A 17,536-nucleotide genomic window follows, 5' to 3' on the forward strand; every position below is an offset into this window, starting at 1 on the left:
GCTGTTGTTGTGCTAGTGGAGAAGGCGTTTCTGCAGACTCGCAGCATGTGGCTACAAACACTCCCAAGTTGGATTGTGGTGTGACACAAGTCAGCTCTGCTACTGTCAGATGTGTTCCATCCACAATAATGGTGACCTCGCATCGACTAATGTTGCAGTCTGCTCACGTCCACCATAGTTGTTTAAATAAATAAAAAAAACGTTTCTACACTATTACACCCATGTCAAAACATCTCCAACTGTGGTGTAGAACACTGTAGATGACAGTGTGAGTCATGCAATGTTGCATACTACAACACACACACGCGAGCGCGCGCGCGTTTAAACATCAAAAATCTCTATTTCCTATAATGTACATGTGTCTTTAGATGTTGATCTTGAAAAGTAATTGTCACTGGGTAACTGGGTGACAATAAAACTGCATGCACTGTTTCGCATCTACATTTGAAACTCAGATCACACTGTACATCTGCAAAATGCATGAAGGCAGTAGACGCCAGTACCTTGAGTCAGAATGATGGAAACATACCACAATTGATGAACCATAAACAGACGTGAATTTCGTAAAAATTTGATGCTATATACATGCAAAAACCTATAAAGGACTTGTGTCACACAGAACTGATGTCGTATTGGGTGTAAAAGTTATACCAGGACGCTATTAAGCGGATCTTCACTTGCACTATCCATACTGTCCAATTAGAACTATGTGGCAAGCAGGTACTGACAAATTTTGCATACAGCAAGAAAAATCAATGTTAGTTAAAGAATAATATTGTCATATATCAAAAAGTTTGTGATCATTGCAGCCCCTATATGATATCTTGTGTGTGTGTGTGTGTGTGTGTGTGTGTGTGTGTGTGTGTGTGTGTATGCATATATGTGTGCACTAAAACATTGCCAGCTGAATATATTTCATGCGCTGGAAATGGTTTTCCTACATTAGAATGTTACTACTGTCTCATGACAGACAACTAAGAGGCCAAAAACAACCCAGTTCTAAAATTAGAGCGCGTTTGAATGTAAAATCGTGTAGCTTTATAGGATGTGCCAATTGTGGAGGAGGACACAGCCCATACTGAACAATAGGGGACTGGCATCTGCTACCATTCCAAACTGATGATGTGACAGTACAGTTGGCAAGCTCCGACATGCACTGGTGAAAGTGGTATGATGTGTCATGTCCTGTTGCAGGTACAAAGCTGACGGGGCCCACCAGTGACATCATGCAGTGTGTCAGCTGCCACGGTTCAGCCATTCTGTACTAGGCTCCCCAGCAGGCAATGCAATGCATGCAAAGTGTTGACGTGTGTTGCCTATTCCTGTCGATATCTTTTGACACGTGGCTCAGGGATTTGCAGCTGGGCACAGCACAGTCCATACACATGGACTCTGTTGTGCCCAGTACCTGGCCAGTGCAGTGATCTTTATTCAATAAATAAATATACAAGAAGAAACCACACAATTGATCTGCCATACTCTAGATTGTCCAAGATACATAATAGTTATAAATATGTAGGCCTCGAACTGTTTAATATGCTCCCTAAAATTGTACAAACAGTATCTAAAAATAAATTTAAGACAACATTGGGTCAATGGCTCAAAGGTAAAGCATTTTACTCAGTTGATGAATATAAATATTTTAATGTGGCGGATTTGCTGTTTTAACATAGAGAAAGGTACCTCTGCCTGTAGTAGGACCGAAATATCTAACATATAGGCATAGATCTATTTCGAGTGCTCTATATTTGTATCAAAATCTTAGGATAATGCCATAGTGTTATCAACATGTATATGATAATGACATAGTGTCATCAACATGAATACTCCCCACTTAATATAAATTTGTATAATGTTTTCTTTTTTATTGTGAAATTAACACTATATAAAATTCCAAATGTTTGCTGTTGTACTACACTAACATTCATATGATTTATATATACATTGTTATGAGAATATAACCATCTTTATACTGTAACTGAATTTATTGACAAAGCCCATTGTATAAGAAAATACTGAACGACTAATAAAGATTCTTATTCTTATTCTTATTGCTGCCCTATATTGTCATATAACAAATACAGTGCCCTGATAACTGTTACATTGACAGTACGTCTTGTTGATATTCTGAATGGCATACTGACCCCGAGCTAGCCTTCTCTCTTCTGAGCTTGGCTGGTAGAATTTTAAAGAATATTTATATGTACAATAAAATTATTCTACTTTGCAGCAGTATACTAACCCTCGTTTCCTACATATATGAGCTACACAGTTTTGAAGTTAAGCCAAGTGGTCTAGTTCTGACAATCTGTGAGCTACCCATCATTTTAAATGTCTTTTTCAATGTCTTGTTATTATGATCTCAGGACAAGTGAATTTTTGAATTTCCCACTGCTTTAAACTTAGAACAGGAGGATTCAATTGAATATCCCATCATATTAAACTTAGGAGAAGTGGACTCTTGGATTACAAACTTACAGTGGCCAGTTATGACAATGGAGGGATGTGGGAGATTGTTTAAACTTAGGTTGTCACCATTTTAAACTAATGATTTTAAACTTAGGACAAGTGACCTGATAATCATGGAAGTTGTGCTCATATGCTCAGCTCCTCCATCTTTGATCGTCATCTTGGAATGTGACATTATAGAAACTGTCCTCATGTTCCCAGGTCAGCCATATTAAATTGTGATGTCATGGCACTGTGCTCATATTCCCAAGACACCCATACTGGTTCGCCAGGTTTGAATTTTACACAAACTGGACAATGCTCCATTTCGGATTTTTTTTTTAAAGTTCCAGCCATTTTACACTCAGGACAACTGTCCTGCTTCCACAGTGACAACACAGGGGAAGGGGAAACACTGTGGCACATTGGGGCTATTTTCGAATATCCCACCATTAATTTCGAATTTCCTGCCATTTTATACATAGAGCAATGAGCCTGAGACATCAGAAGGATGGAGATGGGGAAAAGCTGGCAACAATACAGACTGCACCAGAATTCTCATAGCCCCATTATTAGGCTTACTGTTGCCATTATCTCCAAATACATTTACATTGTGAGTGGACTTATGCACTATCTGTTCTATGTACTTTTTAGAGAAGGCATTTAATATTGTTTCACAGGATGTCTTGCCACATCCACCACTCAAAAAACTGTAATTCTTCCAGTCGATATGTGGATGATTAAAGTCTCAATGATAACAGTATGACTGTAGAACACACGTGCTAGCAAACTGAGGTTTTCTCTAAGCGTTCGGTTACATACTGGGCTGAGTCTGGTTGTAGATTGAAATATCCTATTTCAAGTTTATATCCACCCTTGATACTAATACTTGCTGAAACAATTTCACATGCAACTTCAATTTCTCTTTTGGTAGATTAGCTTTTCTTGTCTACTGCAACAAATACAACACCTCCACTTCCCATTATCGTAATCTTTTGACATATATATATACCCAAAAATCTCACTGATATCAATATAAGGTTTTGACCAGCTTTCTGTACCTACAATTATGGGATATCCCACTGCCTTTTAGGAGCGTTTCAAACTCTGGCAATCTACTGCAAATGCTTCACCGCTTGATCACTAGGATCTTAATTGGGGAGGGGTGGAAGGAAGGTCGACACGACATTTCTTTCTATCTTATGTAAGCGACCTGCCTCGCTTCACATGGATAGACAAATTGTCTATCATATTGGTAATTTTGTTTAGAGGCTACTGCATACAGTTATGATTAAAAATAAGGGAACAACATTAGGTGACTTATTATCACTTTCATATAAATTAAACGATTTAAGCAGCACCGACCACATGCTGGCATACTGTGGCACCTAAAGGCATGGGTGGATTGCCACACCACAATCCACTAACAACGCAAGGCGAGCCTCGCATCAAAGCATCCACAGCCGCTCAAACTGTCGATGGGGAAGTCCCCACAGTCTATGCTCCCCTCCCCCACACAGCAATTGTCATAACCCCTACAGTAGTTCCAGAAATTAACCTTCACATGCAGACAGAAAAAACGCGGTGGTGGACTGTAATTCACCACAGTTCAGCCAATTTTCACCAAATATTTGTAAATTAAGTATATGCATCGACCTTCCTTGTGAATCAGTGTATATATTAGTGACTACATCGTCCAAATCCCTACAGTAGTTCCTAAGATTATCATACATAAATAGGAAGAAAGGGCCATGGGACACTTTAATTTATATTATGTATAGAAGGACCATGTATGTACTTTGTATACATATAGATTCTGGTAGAACTAATAATAATGTCCTGGTGCAGGTCTTTCGATTGGATTTCACTTCGAAGACTTGTGCCTCCCTAGTGAGTTATCCCACTTGGAAAAGGCGCTCTACAGTTTAATGTGGAATACGAAACATGTTATGGCGAATCTCCATGTCATTAAAAGGTGATTGGTAGGTTAAAAAACAGAGACAAAAATCCGTGGTCTGACCAGAATTCGTTCCCATTACCTTCCAGTTATCAATCTCACAGTATGCAGCTTTTTTTCATCTTATTTTGTTCGGTATTGTTCGTTGCATTTGTTCGGGGCGGACGTCCCCTGACATCCGTTAAGGTTCGTTATCAATCCATTCCATCACTTGTTTTTATGACAGAGGGCAGCTAACCTCTGACCAAACATGCTGAGCTACCTCCCCTGGATCCAGCTCTCCGAAAATTAGACATACAGTTTAACATGGAATCCGATAAGGGTTTCGCTTCTGGTAAATGTCCACACCATTAAGAGGTGAACGCTAGTTTAAAATACAGTGAAAACTTCCTGGTCTGATGCAGATTCGACCCTATGACCTTTCAGCTTTCAGGTTCACACTAGATCACCAGGCCCAATTCGCAGTGCACCACTAGATGGTAATGCCATCGTTTGCACAGCGTCAGCGGACTTTAATCACCATTGTTGAGCCAGTTTCCAAAAATTATTTGCAGATTATGCACACGAATCTTCCTCGTGAATCAATCCATCTGTTAGCCAAAACTTCAATTTGTATAGATAGAGAAGAGAACTAATACTGCAGATTCTTTTACAACTATCGTTATGTGGAGCGCACCCTGTTACCAACTCTATTTAAAAAAAAAAAAACCTGCGTGCACCACACACACACACACACACACACACACACACACAGGGGGGGAGAGAGAGAGAGAGTCAGCTACCTTGGTAACAGCCTCTCACGTGTAGTGCACACCGCAGGAACCTACAAGTTCCAACCCAACGGTGAAAGTCTAGCGAGTTGCAATGTAACTGGTTACAGGACCCTTCAACTCTCTAGATCAAGCCGTCCAGTCGACTCAAAACAAGGACTTGGAACTGGAATTTTGCACAATGCTAAGAATTTTACTTCATCCTTTATGTCATTATTGCAAGTTTCTAGACGATTAGGCTTCCTTAAAACCAACAAGCTGTGTTTGTCTACAGGTCGGTTTGAAGCCATGGACCGCGGCCCAGAGGAAAACTTGCGCCGCTACGGATCGACGAGGCCACCTGCTTACCACCTGCAGAGAATAGACGCCCCGCTCGCTCTATACTACGCCGACAACGACTACGAGTTGCACCCTAAGGTAGTCTTTCAGTCTTTGTTTCTCGCTTGACTTTCGCATTTCCGACTGACTTGCTTGCTTCAAAAGTTTCTGGCCCACGTTGAAGCGCTGATTTTTCGGAGAAACTTCTGTTCTCCAGGATGCGTGATTTTTACCTCCTTAGTTGCCATACTGGGTTATTTAGTCTACATATTTACTAAATACATAAAGACATAACATAAAGCAAAATGAAAGAGGATATACGTTGGTACACTGACGTCATCAAATACACTACTGGCCATTAAAATTGCTACACCACGAAGATCACGTGCTACAGACGCGAAATTTAACCGACAGGAAGAAGATGCTGTGATATGCAAATGATTAGCTTTTCAGAGCATTCACACAAGGTTGGCGCCGGTGGCGGCACCTACAACGTGCTGACATGAGGAAAGCTTCCAACCGATTTCTCATACACAAACAGCAGTTGACCGGCGTTGCCTGGTGAAACGTTGTTGTGATGCCTCGTATAAGGAGGAGAAGTGCGTACCATCAAGTTTCCGACTTTGATAAAGGTCGGATTGTAGCCTATCGCGATTGCGGTTTATGGTATCGCGACATTGCTGCTCGCGTTGGTCGAGACCCAATGACTGTTAGCAGAATACGGAATCGGTGGGTTCAGGGGGGTAATACGGAACGCCGTGCTGGATCCCAACGGCCTCGTATCACTAGCAGTCGAGATGACAGGCATCTTATCCGCATGGCTGCAACGGATTGTGCAGCCATGTCTCGACCATGAGTCAACAGATGGGGACGTTTGCAAGACAACAACCATCTGCACGAACAGTTCGACGACGTTTGCAGCAGAATGGACTATCAGCTCGAAGACCATGGCTGCTGTTACCCTTGACGTTGCATCACAGACAGGAGCGCCTGCGATGGTGTACTCAACGACGAACCTTTTGCACAAATGGCAAAACATCATTTTTCGGATGAATCCAGGTTCTGTTTACAGCATCATGATGGTCGCATCCGTGTTTGGCGACATCGCAGTAAGCGCGTGTTCGTCATCGCCATACTGGCGTATCACCCGGCGTGATGGTATGGGGTGCCTTTGGTTACACGTCTCGGTCACCTCTTGTTCGCATTGACGGCACTTTGAACAGTGGACGTTACATTTCAGATGTGTTACGACCCGTGGCTCTACCCTTCATTCGATCCCTGCGAAACCCTACATTTCAGCAGGATAATGCGCGACCGCATGTTGCAGGTCCTGTACGGGCCTTTCTGGATACAGAAAATGTTCGACTGCTGCCCTGGCCAGCACATTCTCCAGATCTCTCACCAATTGAAAACGTCTGGTCAATGGTGGCCGAGCAACTGGCTCGTCACAATACGCCAGCCACTACTCTTGATGAACCGTGGTATCGTGTTGAAGCTGCATGGGCAGCTGTACCTGTACACGCCATCCAAGCTCTGTTTGACTCAATGCCCAGGCAGGCGTATCAAGGCCGTTATTACGGCCAGAGGTGGTTGTTCTGGGTACTGATTTCTCAGGATCTATGCACCCAAATTGCGTGAAAATGTAATCACATGTCAGTCCTCGTATAATATATTTGTCCAATGAATACCCGTTTATCATCTGCATTTCTTCTTGGTGTAGCAATTTTAATGGCCAGTAGTGCAGTAATACAGGGTGGAGCTCAGCAAATTGCTGATTTGGGAATGAGGTAAAAAATAATGGACACTTAGGAACTTACATTTTTATTTTCCTCATATTTGACAATAACGGAAGTTTCTAATTGCGTGGTTTAAACAGTGTATCTGGCAAATGTCTATCTTCACAAACCACACACGGCCGCAGTCGTTTTCTGAAATTCTCATGCACTCTTCTTGCAATTTCAGCCTTAGTATTGTTCTGAAGGACTTCCAGGGTTTTGGAACGGTTGCAATACACCTTTGACTTCAGGTAACCTCAAAGAAAAAAATCGCACTGGGCTAAGTCTGGTGATCGTGCTGGTCAGCTGAGATCCTCCATCCAAGAGATAAGCCTTCTACGAAACGTTTACCTTAAAAAGTTCATGGTAATGTCCGCTGTGTGTGCAGTGGCACCATCTTGTTGAAACCAGGTATCCTGTAATTGCATTTCCTCAAAAGCCGGCTGGAAAGACTCTTGCAGTATAGTTAAGTAACGATCCGAATTCACAGTTACAGCACGACGATTTTCCTGGAAAAAGTAAGGGCCAATGATGCCTACTCGTGATATGGCGCACCACACAATGACGTGGTCTGAGTACAGGGGTCTCTGGTGAATTTGCCTGGGTTTCGTGTCGCTCCAGTACCGCATATTCTGCTTCTTCACACACCCACTGAGAAGAAAATGTGCCTCCTCGGAAAAGAACACATTTGCGCCACGGGGTATGGTTGCATGCATGTCTCCACAAGACGTTCTCCGTGTTACATAATCCTGTACTGACAATTGCTGGACCACTCACAGTTTAGATGGGTGAAATTCAGTTCATTGTGAACAATCCAATGGAGAGAACGTCTTGAAATGCCAAGAGCAAGTGAGTGTTTCCGAGCTGGGCGTTTCAGAGATTGCAGTACTGCTGCTCTAGCTCGTTCGACATTTTTTGGTGTTGTAAGGCTTCTGTCAGTTCTCTTTTTGCATGACACATTCCCTGTTCTGAATGCATTTAGCCAATTTAAAATTGACCGCGAAAGGCAAAGGTGCCGAGTTCGAGTCTCGGTCCGTCACACAGTTTTAATCTGTAAGGAAGTTTCATATCAGCGCACACTCCGCTGCAGAGTGAAAATCTCATTCTGGAAACATCCCCCAGGCTGGGGCTAAGCCATGTCTTCGCAATATCCTTTTTTCCAGGACTGATAGTTCTGCAAGGTTTCACAGAAGAGCTTCTGTGAAGTTTGGAAGGTAGGAGACGAGGTACTGGCAGAAGTGAAACTGTGAGGGCGGGGCGTGAGTCGTGCTTGGGTAGCTCAGTTGGTAGAGCACTTGCCCCCAAAAGGCAAAGGTCCCGATTTCGAGTCTCGGTCTGTCACACATTTTTAATCTGTCAGGAAGTTTCATATCAGCACACACTCCGCTGCAGAGTGAAAATCTCATTCTGGAATACTGTAATTTATTAATGTTATGTGTAATATCACTTACATGGAATTTTATTGGAAATACACTCCTACTCGCTCTCCGTGTCATATGATGAACAATCATTACACAATACAATTATCCTAGCTTGTTCTTTGCAGACAATTTTGTGACACCCATCACATTGTTGATTCACTTTCTTGTCCTTTGACCTTGGCTAGGAATCGCAACATTTTCTTTTCAGATTTGGGGCATTGGCTTCCTGATTATCGTATTGTTTTTCCTTTAGAAGATCTCTGAAGCCTCAAAATATTATTGCTGAACCAATGCATTGTGTTCTGCACTGGATCGACAGGATTCGTCTTTCAATGTGAGGTCTGACTAGTTCTTTTCCTAGTCCTGAGAGGAATTCTCTTCTTGCATTTTAACTTCTCATATCGTGTAAAAATTTACAGTACAGAATGTAAGCATTGAGACAAGCTAAATATACTATATCAAAAAATACAGCAAGTGGCCACCTTCTTGTTCCACATTTCACTGAATAATGTGTAGTCATCTTACCAACTATATCAACTCCTGACTTTGTTGAGTTGTAGAATATTATTATTTAAGTTTTTTGTGCTCATGCTCACTTACATAAAATGTTTGGCGCAGTCTAGATAGCAAAATGGCTGATTTATTTTGTGTAGCAACATAAAAAGCTAAAACAGTAGTCTGTACATACCCAAAAGTGCTCAATAACGGACGGCTCTGCATTGATGGCAACATTTCATTTGATATCTCTTTTTGATTGGCCCGAAGGGTTCCCACAAGTGTAAATTTATTAGCAAGACGTTCTTGTCCCAAATTAAAACTTGTAAAAAAGTTATCAATGGTAATGTTCCTACCACTTCCCTTCAGTTGATCAACTAAACCATGTACCACTCGTTTCCTTTGATTTATTTTCCTTCCTTCAGCATATTTTCTCGTATACACTTGTGCATTTATGACATAATTGGTCTCAAAATCTGCAATAGCCCACACTTTTATCCCATACTTTCCAGGTTTCGAAGGAATGTACACCTTTAATGGACACCGTCCCCTGAAAGTAGACAGATGCTCATCAACTGTAATATAAGGTCCAGAGACATAAGATGAAATGCATGCATCAACAAACATTTCAAACACAGCCCTTATAGGTTCAGCTTTTGATCCAGAAGCAGCTTTTCTTTCTTCCCTTGTGAGTTTATCATCGAACTGGAGGCATATCAAAATATCACGAAATCTTGAAAAGCTCGTTTTGGCTCGAAAAATAGGTAAGCTATACTCTTCTGACCAAAATTCAAAGGCTTTCCACATGCCTTATGCAAGCCAGCTATTATTAGTAGACCAAAGAATGCCTGCAGCTCTTCAGAATCAAGTTCAGTCCAGCATTCATGTGTTGGATACAGAATTTATCTTTTGCCTGATTATTGGTATGCATTACTATTACACTCTGCATGTCATTGGTGATAAAAATTCAGAGACAATCTGCCCTTGTCTATAATTGTGGTCTAAGGTGACATGAAATATGTGCAGTTTCATGTAGTACATTCCCTGAAACGTGCTTGCGCACATCAGATGGTACTGTGTTATATGTTATCTGTCCATTTATAGCCACAAAAGTAGATGCACTCGTTACCTGAATACCATTATCATCTTCTTCACAGTCACTCATATCCACTTCATCTCCAACATGTATATCTTTCTCTACCATATCTCCGTCAACATCACTGTCATCCTCGTTTCCAAAAATTGATCCATAAACACTACCACTCTTCCGTAAATCTGCTAATCTGCTCGAGACCGTACCCCTTGCAAAACGTATATCACCATCCATAACGAATAAACTATAACAGCACGTCTTCCTTCCACAAAACTCAATTACAAACAGTGATTTTGTCGTAACAACGCACGTGAATGTATTTTCTGTCCTTTTTTACAACAATGTACAATGAATGTCGGTTTATAAGGCGCATTGTTGCCAAGATTTATTTTCGAAACAAAACGTATAAAAAACACTGAAAATCACATTGATGTATACCTGGGGTATTTTCCGACCCCACTGCAAAAATTTCAAATTGTTGCACTATAAACTGTGATATAATCACAAATATTTTATCCAGTTATAGTAAAAAGTCCATGAATAGCATATCTGGAGGATGAGTAGTCTACACCCACATTAAAACTGTTTATTTGTAGTTAAACGAGCCTTGGGGCCATGAGGGGGTTAAGTAGCTTTCGCGCATGCGCAACTCGCGTGACGTAATTGCCCTACGCGCCACATACATACGAATTTGATGAACAATATGCACAGCTAACCCTTGCCACTAAACTAGAAGTTTACGTCAGGGCCATTAGGTGGCAGCACACTGTAGCAGACTTTTGTCGGCATAAATCCTGCTAGATAGCACACTCCTCAAATAAGCTAATTCACTCACTATATAGAGTAGTAAAATTAGATCGGACGTCAGTATCTGTTAAGTTGTACTGACAGTAAACCTATTTTGTGAGTTTCTGAATGAGTTATACTTCATTGTTCACGAATTTTATCATACAGAAATCCATTTGAGGCGCTGGGAATCATAGGGGGCTAAAGCAAGCTACCCTCAATTATGAGACTGTAGCATTTATTCATGCTTCTGAAATATTTTGATCTTATGGTGAGTCAGGTTTATCTGTGCTGTAGGCCCACATTGCATACATAATAATTCACAAAAAGTTGTAACACTGGTTTCTCTGTTATTCACTTAAATGTGGGATCCATGGCGGTGTGCTTTAGGCCCTTATGGATTTCAGATCCTCATTTTTGTATTCTGGTCAAATGCGCATGTGAGTAAACATTATTACTTGAGTTTAATCATCTCCACAAACGGCACTTTGTATCTGCAGTTGGTTGTTTACTGTGCGGGAATCGGCTTTCGTGTGCAATGTAAACACGAACTACGAGGGCAGTTCAATAAGTAATGCAACAAATTTTTTTTCTCGGCCACTTTTGGTTGAAAAAACCGGAAATTTCTTGTGGAATATTTTCAAACATTCCCGCTTCGTCTCGTATAGTTTCATTGACTTCCGACAGGTGGCAGCACTGTACGGAGCTGTTAAAATGGCGTCTGTAACGGATGTGCGTTGCAAACAACAGGCAGTGATCGAGTTTCTTTTGGCGGAAAACCAGGGCATCTCAGATATTCATAGGCGCTTGCAGAATGTCTACGGTGATCTGGCAGTGTCAAAAGCACAGTGAGTCGTTGGGCAAAGCGTGTGTCATCATTGCCGCAAGGTCAAGCAAGACTGTCTGATCTCCCGCGTGCGGGCCAGCCGTGCACAGCTGTGGCTCCTGCAATGGCGGAGCGTGCGAACACACTCATTCGAGATGATCGACGGATCACCATCAAACAACTCAGTGCTCAACTTGACATCTCTGTTGGTAGTGCTGTCACAATTGTTCACCAGTTGGGATATTCAAAGGTTTGTTCCCACTGGGTCCCTCGTTGTCTAACCGAACACCATAAAGAGCAAAGGAGAACCATCTGTGCGGAATTGCTTGCTCGTCATGTGGCTGAGGGTGACAGTTTCTTGTCAAAGATTGTTACACGCGATGAAACATGGGTTCATCACTTCGAACCTGCAACAAAACGGCAATCAATGGAGTGGCGCCACACCCACTCCCCTACCAAGAAAAAGTTTAAAGCCATACCCTCAGCCGGTAAAGTCATGGTTACAGTCTTCTGGGACGCTGAAGGGGTTATTCTGTTCGATGTCCTTCCCCATGGTCAAACGATCAACTCTGAAGTGTATTGTGCTACTCTTCAGAAATTGAAGAAACGACTTCAGCATGTTCGTAGGCACAAAAATCAGAACGAACTTCTCCTTCTTCATGACAACGCAAGACCTCACACAAGTCTTCGCACCCGAGAGGAGCTCACAAAACTTCAGTGGACTGTTCTTCCTCATGCACCCTACAGCCCCGATCTCGCACCGTCGGATTTCCATATGTTTGGCCCAATGAAGGACGTAATCCGTGGGACGCACTACGCGGATGATGAAGAAGTTATTGATGCAGTACGATGTTGGCTCCGACATCGACCAGTGGAATGGTACCGTGCAGGCATACAGGCTCTCATTTGAAGGTGGCGTAAGGCCGTAGCATTGAATGGAGATTACGTTGAAAAATAGTGTTGTGTAGCTAAAAGATTGGGGAATAACCTGGTGTATTTCAATGCTGAATAAAACGACCCCTGTTTCAGAAAAAAAATGTGTTGCATTACTTATTGAACTGCCCTCGTTTGTTGAACATCAGAAAAGCCAAGCTGTGAGGACGGGTCGTGAGTCGTCTCAATCGGTAGAACAGTTGCCTACAGAAGGCAAAGGTCCATAGCCTCGGTCTGGCGCACAGCCTTAATCTGCCAAGAAGTTTCATGTCAGCGCACACTCCGTTGCAGAGTGAAAATCTGATACTGGGAATATAAAAGTAAATTACCGTACCAGAAAAAGTTAGCCGCAAAGGAACTAGGACCGCCAACAACAGATCCTTTGAACGAGAGAATGACGAAATTAAATAAATTTGACCACAAGCGAACATTTAATAAGGAAGTCTACAGTTAGCACAAGTTGTTGGATGGAGGCAGCGTAAGAATATCTGATTTGCAGCTCGTATCTTGTACATTGTCTGAAAAAATGGAAGAGCACGAGAACTCCCACTTACACAAAAATGTGAAATCGAGAGTTGCGAAAGCTTACATATTATTTCGTTATTGCCCTAAACTGCACTTAATTATATACAAAACAAAAAAAATCCACAAAAACATTTTTTTCTTTTGTCAGATAAGTTATGCATCTTATTGTTATTATCATTGTTATTGGCAGTGGCTTTAGTTGTGTAAATTTGTTGATAAGCATAACTGATATACAGCAGATGCTCTCAAATTTATCTGAATCTAAAAATTTGTGAACGCTCAGAATGAATACCCACGAATCGCCACTGCGTGTAAGAAACGATTAAATTTGCAAAGGAATGAAACGGTATTGCATATCGAAATCAGTATTTAGTGAAGCAGTCCTGGTTGAGACCGCAATCTGTATGGATCGTGGCATCTAATCAAATAGATTTTAGTGCTAAAACATTGAATATTTATTCTGGAGGATGGCGGTTCAAATCACCTTTCTGTCATCCAGATTTATATTTTCCCTAAATCTCTCAAAGCGAATGCTGGGATAGTTCCATCGAAAGGGCGTGGCAAATTTCCTTCCACATCTCTCCCCAAGCCTTGCTTGTTTTCAGTGTGTAATGACCTCGTCGTCGACGGGATGATAGACCCTACTCTTCCTTCTTATGCTGCGTGTTTTGCTTGTGTTCCTTGCGAGCACTCCATGGTTCAATGGCCTCAAGTTGTAGTTAGTGAGGGTCGTCTCAGCAACCAAAATGTCTACACGAGCATTCGCCACGCTGCGAAATCCCATCACAGCTATAACATTTGATCGCAGACAGTCCCTGGGGGATCCAAATCTAAGCCTCCATAGCACCATTCATAATTATCGTTAAGCATATGTATTAGCTCTAATTTTTCGAATTTTCTTGTAGTGGTAATTTCGTGAGACGTATTGGGGAGGAAGTAATATGTGTCCGACTCTTCCCAGAAAGTGGTAACTCGAAATTTCAATAGGAAACCTCTCCGTGATGCACAACGTCTCACTTGCAATGCCTGCCACTGGAGTTCCTGCTAATCTCTGTTACGCTCTCGTCCCGACTAAAAGAACCTGTGGCAAAACGCGCCACTCTTCGCTGGACCTTCTCTATCTCTTCTAACAGTCCTACATGGTAAGGATCCCAGATTGATGAACAATACTCAAGAATCGGTCGAAAAAGCGCCTTGTAAGCCACTGCCTTCGTCGATGAGCTGTATTTTCTTAAGATTATTCTTATGACTCTTAGTCTGGTATCTGCTTTTCCTGTTATTTGTTTTACTTAGTCATTCCACTAAGGGCACTACTTCTATACTGTTTCCAGCAATTTGTCATCAGTAGTGTACTTGTATAGTAGTGGATTTCTTTTCATGTATATGAGCAATATGGTGCACTCTGTACGTTCAGAGTCAACTGCCAAAGCCTGCGCCATTCACCAATTCACTGCAGGCCATTCTGCAAATCGATACTGTTTCTGGCGTTGTTACTTTCTTACAGACAACCGCATCATCTGAGAACTCAACGCACTCTACTAGATCATTTATGTATATTGTAAACAGTAACGGTCCTATTACACCTCGTTGGGGTACTCCACACATTACCTTCACGTATGTCGATATTGTTCGAGTAAGAGTGGTGTGTTGAGTTCTGTCTGCAGAAAGTCTTGAATTCAGTCGCAAATTTGTCCCGATATTCTGTATATTCCTTTTTTTATTTTCTTTTTTCTCTAAACAGCAGTTTGGGATGGTGTCAAATGCCTTCTTGATGTCAAGGAACACAGCATCAACCTGAATGTCATCATCTACTGTGCTATGGATTTCATGGAGGAACACATGAGCTGAAGTTCACATTTTACGTGGTTGCGGAATCGATGATGATCTTTATAGAGGAGATTTTCTTTCTCCAAGAACGTCACAATTCTTGGGCATAAAACATGCTCCATAATTCTACAACAGTCTAACGTCAACGATATAAGACCATAATTATGTGCATCTGTCCTGTATCCCTTCTCGAAACTGGGAATGACCTGTACTTTTTTCCAGTCACAACATATCCTTCATTGCTCAAGCAATCTACAGTAAACTACTGCCAGAATGGAGGGGAGGGGGGGGGGGGTGACTTCTTTCACATAATCTTTGCAGAATTTTATAGGTATTCCATCTGGTCCTAATGCCTTTCCACTACTAAGCAATTGTAGTTGCGATTCCTACTAGGATCTGGGTCAGCACTAATGAACGACTTTCTTTATTTTGCCTTTTCTGATGATTTATTTTTGGCAAGGTCCGGCATTCAAACTCTGCAGCATATAGTGAATTTAACAAATAAAGTGATGTTTTTCTGTGATGCTAACAAGTACATTCAGGAATGATGAATAAACAATGTTGCAATTTAAGAAATGGAAATCTGGTCTGGAAGTGACTGAGCTGAAATTTATATGTGAAAATGAGAAGTTTTCAAATTTATCATTTGTCTACTGACAATAATAATAATTTATCTGCACAACTTGACACAGCATCATCCAGTAAACACAGCAGGTACGATACATTAGAGAAAACGAGAGGACGATTCATTCACGGATGGCTCCGACTATGATGAGTGGGGCCGGAAGATGGCATCAATGTAATGCCGAAACTGGTAGCACATAGAAGTTCATAAAATAAAATAAATTTCTACAATACATACGGCTGTTGGTAAATTATTGCATCAAGAAGTTCATGCCAGTCGTCGTCCCACGATCCATAATGGATCAAAAAAACACCTCCAGATTGTTTTTAAAACATACATATTTCCACTAGATGCCCTGTAGATGCAAATAATGATTTTTTGCAGTAGCTTCAGTTCAAGTACACAATGCTCAAATGATTTTCAATCTTTCAATTATTCATTTATTTGTGTTCCCAAAACTATAGACTATTTTTACATGCCTAGAACCCTGTCTCCTCATGCCACAGTCTATTTCCAGCTATCAGTCATTTATTTCTCATCTGTCCACATGCTCTGACAGCATTATTCCCTGAATATTAAAAGGAGGTCACCTCAATTTGTATTATCAAAAACAGAGGAGAGAGTGTCATGGATATGACACATAAGCTGGGATGGCAATCATTAAACCAAAGTCATTTTTTTGTTGCAGTATGATCTTTTCATAAAATTTCAATTGTCAATTTCTTCTCTGAATGAGAAAATGTTTTGTTGAGTCCCACCTATATAAGGAGAAATGACCATTGTAATAAAACAAGAGAAATCAGAGCTTACACAGAAAGATTTAGATGTTCATTTTTCACATGTGCTATTTGAGAGTGGAATGGTTGAGAAATAGTCTGCAAGTGGTTCTGTGAAGCCTCTGCCAAGCACTTAGATGTGAATTATAGAGTAGTAATGTAGATGTAGAATGTGCTATCTTTCTGTGACACAAGGAACTACATTGATAATAGCTGACTATTCATCCATATTTAAATTTAGTAATGTACTCACACATCACCCTTTGACAAAAATATGATGATGCTGCTGATTGCATTATTATCATTGATGACATGATGAAGTTTAGTGATATTGTTGGAAAAGAAATCCTTTCTTAGCATTGACAATGGCTAGTTTCTAGCTGAAATCTAGATCTGCCAATAAAATTTAAAAAGGACAACTGATAGCTGAAATCTATTATTTACAAGTCAATATAACAGTCGCTGCCTGCAACAGCCTTCTGAATGGAAGGTAACCTGATCTATAAAATAATTTCCCAGCTCACGGCAGTTTGAATGCAATCTTTGTATATCACTAGTGTCAAAACTTTCAGGGCCCCTAGCACAGAAATGGTGCCACAGTAACATTTTTGTCACATAATGATATTGTTGCTTTTAATCTCCTCTAAGAATTCTAAAATTTTATAGACTTACTTTTTTATAACCTGTATATGCAAAATCAATCACGTTCTTGCTCTGAACTGCACAGGTAGGCAACAAGAATGCTTAATGACGGCAGGTTAAGTCACCAACCTGTTGTTTGTTTTACGGTCAGCTGCTTCTTTCCTTGTGATGCTACTGATGCTAATGGTGTACCATTCAATGTGTGAAGGAATACTATGATATAAAATCCCATCAACAACGAGGTCATTAGAGATGGAGCAAAAGCTCAGATTGTTTCAAGGATGGGGGAAAGGAATGTGCCATGCCCTTTCAAAGGAAT

General features: G+C 41.1%; 1 protein-coding gene across 1 annotated transcript in view; it reads left to right on the top strand.

Moving 5' to 3' along the window:
* The window catches only part of LOC124722214 (lipase 1-like), a 228,009-nt gene that overhangs the window by 208,311 nt on the left and 2,162 nt on the right, over positions 1-17,536 (top strand). The window contains exon 7 of the mRNA XM_047247409.1: positions 5,450-5,592. Coding sequence (XP_047103365.1) covers positions 5,450-5,592 — 143 coding nt within the window. The remainder of the gene's footprint in view (positions 1-5,449; positions 5,593-17,536) is intronic.

The sequence above is a fragment of the Schistocerca piceifrons genome, chromosome X, assembly GCF_021461385.2.
Source record: "Schistocerca piceifrons isolate TAMUIC-IGC-003096 chromosome X, iqSchPice1.1, whole genome shotgun sequence".
Taxonomy (NCBI): Eukaryota; Metazoa; Arthropoda; class Insecta; order Orthoptera; family Acrididae; genus Schistocerca; species Schistocerca piceifrons.